Raw genomic sequence first — 17,008 nt, 5'->3', positions numbered from 1 at the left:
TTTTTATTTTAGTTTCCAGTGCAGTCTGCAATCTGAAGATTTCCTGGTGGTCTCCTGTTCAAATTTTAAACAGATACCTTTTGTTGCTTTGCTTTTTTTTCAGATGCTGGTATTTTCTGCAATACAGATACTCCTTGACTTATAACTGTAACAGAGTCTGGAATTTCTGTTGTAACTCAAGACGGCCATTAATTGAGTCATATGGCCAGACTGATCTTACAATCTTTTTTGCAATGTTGATAAACAAATGCCACATGATAAAATGAACACTGTGGTCAAGCAATTTAATGCATTTAGAGGGCTGCAACTGACCATACAGACTTAGGACATACTGAGTCCAAAATTTCAATTGCTAATCACAGTTGTTAATTGTCCCATTTTACGACTTTTTTGGGCACAGTTGTTAAGTGAATCACTATATTTAAATTAGTAACGTGATTGTTATAAATGAATCTGACTTCCCCAAGTTTCAGAAAGTGACCACGTGACCACAGGGGACCCCTGGACACCCCAGGACGCAATTATGATAAATACGAGCCAGTTGCCATGCACCCAAATTTTGATCACGTGACCATGGGGGTGTTGCAAGAGTCATAAGTGTGAAAACATAAGGTTTTTTTTTCAGCGCCGTTGTAACTTTGAGTGGTCGCTAAATGAATGGTTGTAAGTCAACTACAAGTAGTAAAACTGGTTACTGATGCAGGCATGGGACTGTGGGGGAAGAATGGACAGTCATTGGAATTCTGGAATTGGATCACAGATCCTTTTGTGTGGCTGTTGTAACGTTGATTGCTGAGCCACCAATCATTAAGCAAGGACCATCATAGTAAACTGGGACTTCTATAGATCATGCATGCAAACAAACTCAACAAAGCATCTGGATACAATGTAAATTTTTATTCCTGATTTATCTTATTTGAAAAATAATATATGTATGAATGAACGAAATCATAATACACGGATAGAAAACTATATCATAGTGATTAGTCTCATTCGGAGATCCAAAAAGGTTCTCTTTTCTGACTTGCAAATGAGAATGTAATATGCAGAAAGTAAATGTGAAATATAAAATAGTTGCTGAGTTTAATGATAGCAGAAAGATCATTTCAGGATTTATCAGTTGATTTTGGAGTGTATATCCTGAAAAAAGATACATTGAATTCAACAAAAGTATTTGTTGATTTCTAGAGATGATATCACAAATTGCCAATTCAGGCAGCTATTTAAAATTCCCCTTATTTTGTGTCTATTGAGAAATAAGATCTACTAAAGTTAATTGGACTCATTTTCAGCTAAGAATGTATGTGATTGCCTTGCCTGCAAGGAGGCCTATATTTAGCTCAGTTGAGCTACATTAATAATTTTGGAAAGGCTGATATTTGTGATAGATGTTTTTGTGGCTATACAGCACAATGGGAAGAATATCCTGCTTTCTAAAGATAATTATTTGAAAGGAAAGACTAACTGTCATGTCCCTTTATATATATATATTTTAAATGCATTTCATTTATTCATAAAAGAAATAAAGGGGTGTTTAGGAATATTGGAATAGCTCTCCAAACCCTCTTCTTTTTTAAATGAAATAAGCTTACTGACCTGGAATAAATGGCAGTAGTTCTTGAGTTACAATCATAATTGACCAAGGCAGTTGTTAAGAGACTCACACCAATTTTATGACCTTTTTGCCACAGTTGTTAAATGAATCACTGCAGATTCACATGGCTATTAAGCAAAACTGGTTTCCCAATTGGCTTTGCTTCTCTGAAGCTCTTGGGCAGGTCACACATGACATTCACATAAGCCTGGGACATTGCAACCACCCTAAATACAAACGAGTTGCCAGGCAACCAAATTTTGATTTTGTGACTGGGAGGGGATGTTGGGACAGCTTTAAATACAAGGATTGGTTTAAGTCACTTTTTTCAGTGCTATTGTAACTTTAAAGAGTTGTTAAGGGGTCCCCAAACTTGGCAACTTTAAGTCTTGTGGACTTTAACTCCCAGAATGGCTGGAGAATTCTGGGAATTGAAGTCCACAAGTCTTAAAGTTGCCAAGTTTGGAGACCTCTGTGCTAAACAGTTGTTGAATCGTTGTAAGTCAAGGACTATATATAGTTACAGTTGTTAACCATTGATAAAACAGAGTTAAAATAAAATAAATTTCCACAGGGCAGGTTTTTCTCCCCTTATATTGAATCTTAAAAACACATGTTTATGCTAGTCTATTCACCTAAAATATATTTTAAGAAAATATAGCTAGTAGGTTGACATTAAATACAATGCATTCAAGCTTCTGGTTTCAAGCTGGAGCAATCGAATTCAACTTGTTTCCAATCTAGGAGGGAAATCTCAGTGCTGGATATCCCCACACATCTGCCACAAGGTGACCAGTTTTATTACATTTTCTTCCCATTTTCACTCTATAGAATTTGGAGAGAAAATTCCATTTTCTTCTAATGAAGAATATTGGGCTGCTTGAGCAATAAAAAACCCTTGGGAAGCAATCATAATTCAGAATTCTCTCATTCTATGTGAGAAGCAGAAGTGTGGAAGTGTTTCAGCTTCCACAGAATTTGATTAGTACAAGCAGCTGATTGTCAGTTGGATCAGCCTTCTGATGATCAGCTGTTTCAGGCTGCCATTGCCTATTGCCGCCTCCACACACCCCATTTTTGGCCTCCGCGTACCCCGTATTCAGCCTTTGTGTGCTCCATTTTCTGCCCATCTGATCCCTGCCACCTGGAACGGGCTGAAAATGGGGCACGCAGAGGTGGCAATAGGAAATGGCAAACCCTGAAACCTGAAGGCTGGTCATAGGGAGGTTAATCAGCTACTTGTGCTAATCAGGCTGTGCTGTAGCTGAAACAGGCTGTTTACTGTTTGCTGCAAGGAGGCAAATCGCTGGGAGGCAGAGGCAGATTTTTTTTTTCTGGTTTTCGTCCCCAAAAGCTAGGTGCGTCTTATACTTCGGAGCATCTTATACTCCGAAAAATATGGTAATCCTTCCTTAAAATACCATATACACTCCTAGAGCAGAGGTGTGAAACTCAAGGCCCCGGGGGCCAGATGCGGCCTGTGGGATTCTTTCATCTGGTCTGCAGGGCCACCCTGGAAACAGTGAAGGACCAGGCCGCAGTGCCTCTGCCAGCAAAAATAGAGCTCACAAGGGTCACGCACGGCCCTCACAAGCTCTGTTTTTCTGGCAGAGGATTGCAGGAGGCTGTCCCAGCTGAAAACGGAACTTGGGAGCCCGTTTTCACTGGCAGAGCACTCAGGCTGCCACATATGCCACATACGCCCCTGGCAAGCGTAATGTTGAGCTGGCCATGCCCACCCTGGCCACGCCACTCCACCTGAGGTCAAACACAACCTTAATGAGGCCCTCAATTAAATCAAGTTTGATATCTCTGTCCTATAGCAATGATTCCTAATCTTTGACACTTTAAAAGAGATGGACTTCAATTCCCAGACACCCTCAGCCAGTATGGGTGGGGAGGAGTTCTGGGCATTGAAGTCCACTCCTCTTAAAGTGGCCAAGGTTGGGAAACATTCTGCCTTACAGAAACATTGATTCTAAACAGTATATCAGTTGTCACGTCCACAGGAACAGAAACGCTACCTGTATATTTCATGGAAAATTATGCCAGTGCACGAGGCAAAAAGAAGCTTGCTGTGTCTACTTTAGCTGTAGCGATAGGCCTACCACTGTCTTCTCTTATAAAATTCTCAATGGGAGACGTATAACCCAAGTTTCCTTGCAGCTTCAGAAATCTTGGGATTTTTCTTCTGAGGGAAAGGGTAATAAGATAGCTTGCTAGGTACTGGTTTTGAAGCTGAGATGTTGAGGCTGGAATAATCCCAAATGGAAGTTACTGAGGTCCGAGTTGAGTCGGAACTGACTGTCTCTTCAGGAGGGCGTGAATTTTCCTCATTGATGGAGAACGCAATGGCCGGTTCAGAGCTGTCTAATGACTCTTCACAAGACCACATGCTATGTTCAGTCCGGTTTTGGACATTATCACAAGGCTGTCCATGGTGATGTCCCAGACGGTGGATACCAAGGTGTATGTGCCACAGTGAACTGTCTTGTCCATTTCCTTGGCAGGGCAAATCCACTTTGATCTCTCTTCCTTTCAGTGCTTTTCTCATGCTCTTGTTAATTAAAACAGCACTGATCATGGATTCTTTGGGAATGGTCCCATTTCTACCTGTGAAGAAAATTCAATTTTAAAAGGAAAATCTTACTTTCTGACAATGCGTTATACAGGAGTGTTTCACAACCTCAGTGAGTGTAAGATGTGTGGACTTCAACTCCTAGAATTCCACAGCCAGCTCTGATGCATTATAACTCTAAATCTGATATGACCAATTTTGTGAGCGCAGGAAAACATGCTACACATTCCAGCGTTAAGCTTTTCAGCATCTACATACCACAGGGGAGGCCTTATTTTGAAAAGAAGCTTAGAACAGAGCACAGGTAGCCCTTGAGTTACAACCATTTGTTTAGCGACCTTTTAAAATTATGACAGTGCTGAAAAAAGTGATGTGCAATTGGTTCCCACGCTTATGACCATTGAAGTGTCCCCAGGATCATGAGATCAAAATTGGCCAACCAGCGTGGATTACAATGGTTGCAGCATCCTGGGAAAAGCCAAGTCAAAGGGGAATTCCAGATTGTGGCAAAATAGGTTGTAAAATTGGTTGTGATTCACTTAACAACCATGTGTGCCCCATTCTAAATTTTAAAAATTGGCTGGAAACAGACATCTTCCTTAGAGACTTAATGATGTACAGTGCAATCGTTTTAATAAATTTTATACTTTGAGCGCTTCCTCAGGGGAACAAATACCGTCACACCGGCAAGTGAACATTTGCTATGAAATGAATCTTATACCCAAATACAGAGAGTCCTCACTAAGCAATCACAATCAAGACTGACAACTTGTGTTAAGCAAAGTGGTCACCACGTGAAACCAAAACTGCTTTTGATCTTATTTCAGCTTCTCTTTGCTTTACATACCTGCGAAGATTGTAAATGCAAGGATTGGATGCAAAGTTGATCTTTCATCACCATCATAATTAGGAACAGTCACTAAATGAGGACTGGTTGTAGCTATTATTATACTTCTGAATGGAGAAAAAAACCCCGCCATTTAGAAGTAATGAAAAGAAGCCCAGAAATAGCTTATTGTTCTAAACCAATCAATCAGATTTAGTTCAGACATCCTTTTCGTAATCCTGTTTATTTTTAAGTCATGTTTGTTCAACAATATGGTAAAAGATGTTGACATTCTTTTATAGGAAGTATATTTCCTAGATGTCCCTGTTCTCAACTTATGATAAAATTGAATCTGGAATTACAGTCATAATTCATGATGCTTGTTAAGTGGGTCGTCATGTAACGGTGCCCAAAGTTGTGACCTTTCTTGTGGCAGTTAAGTGAATGCCACAGTTACTAAGCAAACACCGCTGGAAATTGGAAGTAAATGCCAGCTTTTGACAAAAAGTATTGTAAATTGTGGTCATTTGACTGTGGGATACTGCAGACAGGTGTAAAATGCAGGCCAATTGCCAAGCACATGCATGTGGTGCTGGCCGTCTGAACTTTGAAACTAGGTTGTAAATACTTTGTGGGGATGCATTGTAACTTAGAATGGTGGCTAAGCAACTGATCATGGATCAAGGACTACCTGTAATTTCCTGGTATCCTCCCTGCCTTGTTAGTTCCTGGCATTTTGGACATCTTATTCCCTTGATGGCTCTTTTAGAACAAAGTGCAATCTTTAACTTGTTCTACACAAGCCAATGAAACAAATCTACTGAAATACGTGTGAGTATTTTCAACTTCTTTCTTATGAGCAGTTGCTCTTTGTCCCTCCTCCCACAAGATTTAGAGGAACTGTATCAGTTCAATGTTACAATGGCACTTAAAAATGTGACCTATGACCGCTTTTTCCAGTTACGACTTTTGTATCATTCCCCATGATCCTGTGAACAAAATTCAGAGCTTGGCAACTGGTTCATGATTGTGGCCACCGCTGTGTCCCAAGGTCACATGATCACCTTTTGTTACTTTCTCACAAAGTCAATGGGGAAGCCAGATTCAGTTAACAACTGGGTTACTAACCTATCTACTGCAGTGATTCACTTAACAACTGAGGCAAGAAAGGTCATAAAAAGAGGAAAAACTCACTTTACAAATTTCTCACTTAACAACAAAAATTTTAGGCTCAATTGTGGCTGTATGTCAAGGACTATTTGTAGTAATTTATTTTCTCTGGTCTCGGGGTTACTTTTTGGGGGAAGGGCATGAATGAAAATTTTCCTTAGTTTTGCCAGACCGAGACAGCAGCAGGAGCAGAGAATGAAACAGATTCCTTCTGACAGACCTATACTGTCTGTCAGCCACTTGGTGTCATACTTGGTAAAGCATACTGCTTTTTCCTTTGACCTGCCACAATTAGTTTTTTGCTTTCCCCAAAAGTTATGGCTCCATATTTCTTTTCTCCCCCCTTCGGTCTCCTTTAAAAAGGTGATTTTAATCTTCTATTACAAATTTGGCAAACTAGTCCTTTCCTGGGTTGATTTTAAACAACTGGCCTTGTTTAAAATACTTGTTTGAATACTTGTTTAAAACGCATGTTGTTACTGCTGTTGCTGCTGCTGTTAAAAACTGTTCTGCTTGTTTGATCTGCAAGATCTGTTCTTAACAGGACAATTAACAATATTACGTTTTACATTAAAGGCCAAGAGAGTTTGGCTGCAGGTTATCTGAAGGACTTTCTTGCACCAAACAAATTAGTAAAGAAGAATATTTGTAGCTCAGAGTTGAAATGAGAGGTTCTTGACACTTTCTGAGCTTGGTTGTTTTCTTGCAGATGCTTTATTACCCAAACTAGATAATGTAAAAAGTTAGCACCCACCCGTTTCCTAAAAGAATGTAATATTTTAGGAAATATTAAAAAGGAAGAATATTACATTTCCCTGGGTGAGAAGTTTTTTGGAGGGAGAAAGCAGCTCCCACTTTCTTAATAGCCCTCAGCAGATGTCAGCACTTAAGAGATAGCTAGCTCTATTCATAAACAAATATGAATCCAACAAAGATCCAACAAAGGTAGGACTAGCCCTCAGCACCTTCATTGCATCACCCTCCAAACTTCAACCAAACTTAGCTCAGACATTCACCATTAAACCTTTTTTCCAGTCAGCCTCCATGTCTCCAGTGCCTTTGTCCCGGTTGGAACTGAACCAGATGGATATTTCTTCCCAAGAATTACACTATCCGTGCTGGATCAGCTCCAGTGATGTTACCTAATTTGGATAATGAAACGTCTCCAAAACCCCCAACCAAGCTCAGAATTAACTGGAGATTTGGAGATGGTGTCCTGATAACTCTAGGTACAAGATGCCAGGGTGGAGGGTGGAATGGGGCAGGAAACTCAGTATGGTGGTTTCAAAGATGTGATCAAAGTTCTCGCTTCACTTTTAGCAAAAAAGAAAAGAAACATTGGGGCTGCCATCTTGTTTTTGACCCCTGTATTTTTTTTGTGTGGGAATTCCATTTCTGTGGTCTCCCATTTGGCACATAAAATATACAGTACAGAGGACATCTTTTTTTTTTGGGAAGAAATAAAAGGCAAACCTAAAAAGGGGCAAATCTCAAGTTCATAAAGATAAAAAATTGGTTTAGAAATGTGAAAAATCACTAAATAAAATTGCAGAGGAAGATTCAAGAGCCAAACCAAGGAAAACGTTACAAAAACGCACATTCCAATAAGCATCTCTAAAATCAAGCATTATCAAGCACTAAAAAGACAAATTGGTTGTCCAGATTTGTTTTTATCTGAACATAAAAGACCGCACGGAGTGGGACCGTTTGTAGGTTAAAAGTTAAATGACCAAAATAAATAAATAAAGAATAAAAGTGAGGTGTTTTGTTTTTTTCAAAAAAATACTTTGGATCTTAAATCTTTAGATTTAGAACAGCATTCTGAAATGAAGAACTGTCCTTTATAATAAGAATGTATGATAGCTGCAGATAAAGCACATTTAATGCAGAGTTCATCAGCTTTCTTGGTTTTTTTCAAAATGACATTTGCAAGATCGAAATTTTAGTGGCGTGAACTTTTACTTTTTTGTCTGAATAAACCTCCCAGGTAGCCCTCAATTTATGATCATTCATTTAGCAACTGTTTGAAATTACAGCAGCACAGAAAAATGTGATTGATCACCGTCCTCAAACTTATGACAACTATAGGGTCCCTGCAGTCACCTGATTGTGATTCGAGCACTTGGCAACTGTCAGGTATATAAAATGTTTGCAGCATATCAGGGTCACATTATCACCACCTGCAACCTTCTCAGCCGGCTTCCAACAAACAAAGTCAGTGTGGAAACCAGCAGGAGGTCACAGGTCATGGTTATCCAACGTGTCGCTTAATGACCATGGCAAAAAAAAAAAAAGGTTGTAAAATTGAATGTGGTCCTGTGATGTCTCAACCACTGCAGAATTTAAGAATGAATTTTCCAGTCTAGATTGCGATTGTCAAGTCAAGGCCAACCTGTAAAACCCTGTTTATATTCTGGGGTTTTTTATTTGCAATTGCCCTTGCAATGGCTTACTTAGAAGACATGGTGTAACTATAAACATTTAACAGTGGTAGTACAGTTAGTCCTCAACTTACGGCAGTTTGTTTAGTGACTGTTAAATGTTGCAATGGCCCTGAAAAAAGGAATGTGATTATTTTTCACTCTTAGGATTGTTGCAGCATCCACCATGGTCACAGGTCAAAATTCAGATGCTTGGCAACTGGTTTACATTTTATGACGGCTGCAGTGTCCCAGGGTCACGTGATCCCCTTTTGCGACCTCCTGACAAGCAAAGTCTATGGGGAAACCAGGTTCACTTAACAACCGTGTTACTAACTTAACAACTGCAGTGATTCACTTGACAAATGTAGCACAAAAAGTCATAAAATGGAACAAACTCACGTAACAAATTTCTCATTTAACAACATAAATTTTGGGGTCAGTTGTGGTCATAAGTTGAGGACTACCTGTAGTAGATTTACGGCAAGGTGGGTCACAAAGCAGATTTCTTCCTGATCCTGTACAAACCTTATGATGATCTAGTTCAGAGATGTCAAACTCGATTTCATTGAGGGCCACATCAGGGTTGTGTTTAATTCGGGGGGCTGGGAGGGCGTGACCAGGATGGGCGTGACCACTTTGACGTCACTCATGTCAGGGGCATCTGTGGTGGCGGGAGCACTCTGCCAGTGAAAACGGGCTCATGAGTTTCATTTTCAGCCGCAACAGCCTCCTGCCACCCTCTGGCACCTCGGGGGACAGCATACGACCCTCCTAGGAGCTTTTTTTGGCCTCAGTGGCCTCCTGCCACCCTCTGCCAGAAAAAGCAGAGCTTGGGGGACAACGCATGACCCTCCAAGGCTCTGCTTTTGGCCGCAATGACCTCCTGCCACCCTCTGCCAGCAAAAACAGAGCTTCGTTTTTGCTGGCAGAAGGTGGCAGGAGGCTAGCACAGCCGAAAATGGAGCCTGGGAGAGCCACATGTGGCCCTACCAAGCTCCCTTTTATCTGGTAGAGGCACCGCAGGCTGGTCCTTTGCTATTTTCAGGCCAGCCCTGCAGGCCAGATCAAAGCAACCCATGGTCTGGATTTGCTCCATGAGCCTTGAGTTAGACACCGCTGTTCTATTGCAAGGAAGCATGATATGCTTCAGCTATGGAGTACGGCAAGCTTGCTGAAATGAATGGACAGAAAGAACTATTTCATCCATAGATAAATTAGGTAATTAGAGGGCAATTATTATGCTCTTGTAGCAACTGGCAACTGTCCCAGAGTTCTTTCTCCACGAATGGCTCTCATACTATTTTTTTTAACTTATGGATCTAACACATGAATTTTCCTCAATCCAGTAACCTTTACACGTGTTACGGTCACAACACTTATTGTTCTAGGCCAGGGGTAGTCAACCTTTTTATACCTACCGCCCACAATTGTATCTCTGTTAGTCGTAAAATTTTCTCTAACCGCCCACCGGTTCCACAGTAATGGTGATTTATAATGTAGGGGACAAAACCCCTACCGCCCACCATGAAAGCTGGAACGCCCACTAGTGGGCGGTAGGGACCAGGTTGACTACCACTGTTCTAGGCCATTCCAAGCCTGAGATTCTGGTAATTGTTAGGAAAAGTGCCTCTGTGTCATTGGAAACCCACACCTGCAATTTTCCATGTTATTGATACTTTGAAGATCTTTAGCCCTGAGCATTTATACAGAAAGCTGGTGTTTACTATGCACCTGGCCTTGAAGTAACTCCCAGATGTTTGAACAGTACTGTTAAGTCAGTGTTATTATGGATGCACTGCATGTTAGGGCTCAAGGGAAGACTGGCATCAAGTCTGCATGACAGACTTACTAAATAGAATAGAAGAGATAGAATCAAGATCACATAAAGTGTTAGTACCACTTTGTAATGCCTTAGTTAAGGCATACTTAGAATATTCCATCCACTTTTGGTCACCACAATGAAAAAAAAAATTGAGATTCCAGAAAGAATGCAGAGAAGAGCAACAAAGATGATTAGGGGACTGGAGGCTAAAACATATGAAGAACGGTTGCAGGAACTGGGTATTTCTAGTTTGATGAAAAGAAGGACGAGGATGATATGATAACAGTTTTCCAATATTTGAGGGGCTTCCACAAAGAAGAGGGGGTCAAGCTATTCTCCAAAGCAGCTGAGGGCAGGACAAGAAGCAGCAGATGGAAACTAATCAAGGAGAGAAGCAATTTAGGACTAAGGAGACAATTTCCTGACAGTGAGAACAATTAATAAGTGGAACTAGTTGCCTCCAGGAGTTGTGGGTGCTCCAACACTGAAAATGTTTAAGAAGAGATTGGACAAGTATTTGTCTGAAATGGTACAACGTCTTGCCTTAGCATGGGGTTGGACTAGAAGACTTCCAAGGTCCCTTCTAACGTTGTTATTCTGTATTCTGTAATTGTGCATATTGTGTACAGGGGTTCAAATCTAAGCTCAGCTCTCTTCTACATAGTTGCTGGCCTCATTCCCCAAATATAAGAAGCATTTTATGTCACTGAGTAGGATTAGAACTGCCCAGAGATACCCTGTGGTAAGAGGGGCATCCAATAAATTTTACAAATAAGTAAATAGTCTTTCCTTCTCCTTCCTTGACTTGGCTAAGTAGTTTTATTTTATTTATTTATTTATTTATTTGATTTGCCAATTGTTTACAAGATAATAAGTATAAGTGTATACATAGTTGTGAATACATGAAATGGGTACATATAAGAAAAATAAAAGAATAAGAGAAACAATAGGACAGGGATGGTAGGCACGTTGGTGCGCTTATGCACGCCCCCTACAGACCTCTTAGGAAAGGGGTGAGGTCAATAGTAGACAGTCTAAGGTTAAAGTTTTTGGGGTTTGGGGAAGAAACTACAGAGTCGGGTAGAGTATTCCAGACATTGACCACTCTATTGCTGAAGTCGTATTTCCTGCAATCAAGTTTGGTGCGGTTTACTTTGAGTTTGTATCTATTGTGTGCTCTTGTGTTGTTATGGTTGAAGCTGAAGTATTCACTGACAGGTAAGTCATTGCAATGTATGATTTTATATACCATGCTTAAGTCAGACCGAAGACGGCGTAATTCAAGGTTTTCTAGTTTTAGAATTTCAAGTCTGGTGGCATAAGGTATTCTACAACGAGTAGAGGAGTGGAGAACTCTTCTTGTGAAATATTTGTGGACTTTCTCAATTGTGCTAATATCAGATACGTAATGTGGGTTCCAGACTGATGAGCTGTATTCGAGTATTGGTCTAGCAAATGTTTTGTATGCTCTGGTTAGTAGTGTGATATTATCAGAGAAAAAGCTACGTAGGATTAGGTTAACAACTCTTAATGCCTTTTTGGCTATGTAGTTGCAGTGGGCTCTAGCACTTAGATCATTAGAGGTGAGTATTCCAAGGTCCTTTACAGAGCTTGGGTCATCAACAAGTTCTTGACTATTCAGCTTGTATTTTATTTTCTGATTTTTTTTGCCAATATGTAAGACAGAGCATTTATTTGTTGAGATTTGAAGTTGCCATTTGTTTGACCATTCTGATACATAGTCAAGATCTTTTTGTAGGGTAGCAGTATTGTCTGTGGTATTGAACAGCTTTACATCATCAGCGAAGAGAACGCAATTGCTCTTAATATGATCACAGAGGTCGTTTATGTAGAGTATGAAGAGAGTTGGTCCTAGAACACTGCCTTGGGGGACACCACTAGTGACAGGTACAGAATTTGATAGGACGCTTCCGATTTTGACCATTTGTTTTCTGTTTGACAGGAATGCTTCTATCCAGTTATTCAGTTGTCCAGAGATACCATAGGATTTTATTTTTAGGAGTAGTTTGTCGTGTACCACTGAATCAAAGGCTTTACAGAAGTCTATGTAGATTGCATCTATTGCTTTGCCCTGGTCGAGTTGTGTCGTCCATATGTTTTTGCAGTGTAAGAGTTGTAGATTACAGGATAGTTTTTTTCTGAAACCAAATTGTTTATTGGAGAGTAGGTTATTTGTCTCTAAGTGGAGGATGATGGATTGGTTAATAATTGATTCCATGACTTTACAGGTGACGCAGCATAAGGAGATTGGTCTGTAATTTTCAACTAGGCTTGGGTCTCCCTTTTTGAAGATGGGGATGACCGTGGCTTGTGACCATAGGTTAGGCAAGGAGCTGGTCCTGAAAGATTTTTCAAAGATTATGCTTAGAGGTTTGGCTATGGCAGTGGATAGCTTTCTTAAGAAGTAGGCACATATTCCATCCGGTCCAATAGATAGAGATGGTTTTAGATTGCGTAGTGATTTTTCAACATTGTCTTCTGTGAAATCGATATGTATTAGATCATTATTGTTGTCTGTGGTACGGCTAGGAAATACTGGGCATGATCCATTGCTGTTTACAAATACTGAGCCGAAGAATGTGTTAAAGATGTTGGCTTTAATGGTGTCGTCGTTGCAGTCTTTACCATCAGGTCCTATCAAGGGAGGGATGGACCTTGAGTCTTTTAGTTTGTTGTTTACAAAATTGTAAAAAGCACGGGTGGAATTGGTGCTTAGAAGGTTTTCCTCTTGTTTAATGTGATAATTGGTGCATTCGGTCTTTATCTGGTGGCATAAATTTTTGTATCGGTTTTTGAAATTGGCAACGTGACCAGATTTGTTTTTCCTCCAGAGTGATCTCTTTTTGGATTGAAGTTTCCTTATTGATATGGGTAATCTGCTTTTTGTTTTGTTTTGGGAGTTGTTGTTGGTACATATAGTTTGATGACTTTTTGACTTCAAAGTAAAAATATGTTGTAATGGTCTTCAACAGTATTGCATCCAATGAATAGAGATTGCCAATCCAGGGATGAGAGATCGTTGTCTATGAGATCATAGTTGCATTTTTTGAAGTTACAATTGGGGATTACATCATTGTGGTGATTTTTGTGTGGACGTATGTTGAGAAAAGTCATATTGTGGTCACTGCTGGAAAAGGGTTCTTTAGTTTGTATTCCGTAAATTAAATTCAAACTATTGCAGAAGATGAGATCGAGGCAGTTGTTTAGTCTAGTGTTGTTGGTTACTAGTTGTTCCAGTCCCAGATTTGTAATAGCATTGTAGAAGGTTGTGTGTATGATTTCAGTTGTACAATCATTTAGGGTCCAATCAATATGAGGTAGATTGAAATCACCAAGAAAGATAAAAGGGTATGGGCAGGATGCAGCCCATGTTAGTAATGTATTTAGCTTGTTTGCATGTTCGATGTCATAATCAGGTGCTCTGTAACATAGTAAGAATCGAATTGTGATATTTAAGGATAGTTCACAGATGATGGTCTCAGGAAGAGCAAGCTCCTGGGTAACTTGGATATTTTTTAGATGTAAGGATTTTTTATAGAATATAGCAACACCACCTCCTCGACGATTTTCACGATCTGATCGGTAAACATGATAGTCTCTTACTGTGGTAATGGAGTCGGGGAGAGATGCATTGAGCCATGTTTCACAGACAAATATAATGTCGAAGTTAGCCATATTTAGGAGGATGAGAAATTCAGGTATTTTATTCACGAGGCTTCTTGCATTGAGTAGTTTGCATTTAAGGCCGGCAGTAGTTGGAATTGAGGTAGTTGGGGGTGTGCGTGCCTAGTCTTGGGTTCTCCATATAGTTCTCCATATAGATGGTCCATCTGCCGAAAAGCAACCTAATCAGCATTCTATCTTCTTCCTACATTGTTTTTTGAAGCAATGGAAGTGTCAACCAGGGGACCCCAAACCCTGAAGTTCCTTGACACTTCATGAAGTTCCAGATTGTTCACCAACGACACCAAATATATATTACATAAAAATAATTTAATTACTTTAACTGATGGTTGCTTACCTGGGTAATAAAATGTCTGCAAGAAAAGCTCAAAGAGCACCAAAGTCCCTACAAAATTTTATTTATTATTATTTATTTATTTATTTATTTATTTATTTATTTATTTTTGTCAATTGCTTACAAGATAATAGGTATAAGTAAAAACATAGTTATGAATACATGGATACATATAAGAAAAATAAAAAATATATATAAAAGAAACATAGGACAGGGACGGTAGGCACATTGGTGCACTTATGCACACCCCCTACAGACCTCTTAGGAAAGGGGTGAAGTCAATAGTAGATAGTCTAAGGTTAAATTTTTTGGGGGGTTGGGGAAGAAACCACAGAGTCGGGTAGAGTATTCCAGACATTGACCACTCTGTTGCTGAAGTCGTATTTGCTGCAATCAAGTTTGGTGCGATTAACCTTGAGTTTGTATCTATTGTTTGCTCTTGTGTTGCTATGGTTGAAGCTGAAGTATTCATTGACTGGTAGGACATTGCAATGTATGATTTTATATACTGTACTTAGATCGGACTGAAGGCGGCGTAGTTCTAGGTTTTTGTAGGTCTAGAATTTCAAGTCTGGTGGCATAAGTTATTCTGCAACGAGTAGAGGAGTGGAGAACTCTTCTTGTGAAATATTTTTGGATTTTCTTAACTGTGTTAATATCAGATACGTAATGTAGCTTCCAGACTGATGAGCTGTATTCGAGTATTGGTCTAGCAAATGTTTTGTATGTTCTAGTTATTAGTGTAATATTACCAGAGAAAAAGCTACGTAAGATTAGGTTAACAACTCTTAACGCCTTTTTGGCTATGTAGTTACAGTGGGCTCTAGCACTTAGGTCATTTGAGATGAGTATTCCAAGATCCTTGACAGAGTTTGGATCATCAACAAGGTCTTGACTATTCAGCCTGTATTTTATTTTCTGATTTTTTTTTGCCAATATGTAAGACAGAGCATTTATTTGTTGAGATTTGAAGTTGCCATTTGTTTGACCATTCTGATACATAGTCGAGGTCTTTTTGAAGGGTAGCAGTATTGTCTGTGGTGTTGTATAGCTTTATATCATCAGCGAAGAGAACGCAGTTGCTCTTAATATGATCACAGAGGTCGTTTATGTAGAGTATGAAGAGAGTTGGTCCTAGAACACTGCCTTGGGGGACACCACTAGTGACAGGTACAGAATTTGATAGGACGCTTCCGATTTTGACCATTTGTTTTCTGTTTGACAGGAATGCTTCTATCCAGTTATTCAGTTGTCCAGAGATACCATAGGATTTTATTTTTAGAAGTAGTTTGTCGTGTACCACTGAATCAAAGGCTTTACAGAAGTCTATGTAGATTGCATCTATTGCTTTGCCCTGGTCGAGTTGTGTCGTCCATATGTTTTTGCAGTGTAAGAGTTGTAGATTACAGGATAGTTTTTTTCTGAAACCAAATTGTTTATTGGAGAGTAGGTTATTTGTCTCTAAGTGGAGGATGATGGATTGGTTAATAATTGATTCCATGACTTTACAGGTGACGCAGCATAAGGAGATTGGTCTGTAATTTTCAACTAGGCTTGGGTCTCCCTTTTTGAAGATGGGGATGACCGTGGCTTGTGACCATAGGTTAGGCAAGGAGCTGGTCCTGAAAGATTTTTCAAAGATTATGCTTAGAGGTTTGGCTATGGCAGTGGATAGCTTTCTTAAGAAGTAGGCACATATTCCATCCGGTCCAATAGATAGAGATGGTTTTTAGATTGTGTAGTGATTTTTCAACATTGTCTTCTGTGAAATCGATATGTATTAGATCATTATTGTTATCTGTGGTACGGCTAGGAAATACTGGGCATGATCCATTGCTGTTTACAAATACTGAGCCGAAGAATGTGTTAAAGAGGTTGGCTTTAATGGTGTCGTCGTTGCAGTCTTTACCATCAGGTCCTATCAAGGGTGGGATGGACCTTGAGTCTTTTAGTTTGTTGTTTACAAAATTGTAGAAAGTGCGGGTGGAATTGGTGCGTAGAAGGTTTTCTTCTTGTTTAATGTGATAATTGGTGCATTCAGTTTTTATCTGGTGCATACATTTTTGTATCGGCTTTTGAAGTTGGCAACTTGACCAGATTTGTTTTTCTGCCAAAGTGATTTCTTTTTGGATTGAAGCTTCCTTATTGTTTGGGTAATTTGTTTTTTTCTGGTTTTGGGAGTTTGATGAGTCATATAGTTTGATGATTCTTTTGACTTCAAGTAAAAATATGTTGTAATGGTCTTCAACAGTATTGCATCCAGGGAATAGAAATTGCCAATCAAGGGATGAGAGATCATTGTCTATAAGATCATAGTTACCTTTTTTGAAGTTATAATTGGGGATTCCGTTGTTGTAATGATTTTTGTGTGGACATATGTTGAGACAAAAGTCAATCATGTTGTGGTCACTGTTGGGAAAGGGTTCTTTAATTTGTATTCCGTAAATTGAATTCAAACTATTGCAGAAGATGAGATCGAGGCAGTTGTTAAGTCTAGTGTTGTTGGCTACTAGTTGTTTTAGTCCCAGATTTGTTACTGCATTGTAGAAGGTTCCA

At 39.5% G+C, this 17,008-nt stretch overlaps 1 protein-coding gene across 1 annotated transcript in view; it reads right to left on the bottom strand.

The window, feature by feature from the left end:
- The window catches only part of CZH9orf152 (chromosome Z C9orf152 homolog), a 29,829-nt gene continuing 12,821 nt past the window's right edge, over positions 1–17,008 (bottom strand). Inside the window, exon 2 of the mRNA XM_087946401.1 lies at positions 1–4,207. Coding sequence (XP_087802527.1) covers positions 3,726–4,207 — 482 coding nt within the window. The 3' untranslated portion in view covers positions 1–3,725. The remainder of the gene's footprint in view (positions 4,208–17,008) is intronic.

Source organism: Notechis scutatus, chromosome Z (assembly GCF_049901735.1).
Source record: "Notechis scutatus isolate UNSWTSFEM ecotype Mainland chromosome Z, rNotScu1.2, whole genome shotgun sequence".
NCBI classification, from domain to species: domain Eukaryota; kingdom Metazoa; phylum Chordata; class Lepidosauria; order Squamata; family Elapidae; genus Notechis; species Notechis scutatus.
The sequence above is the reverse complement of the archived record's forward strand: the minus strand, read 5'-3'. Positions and strand labels throughout refer to the sequence as shown.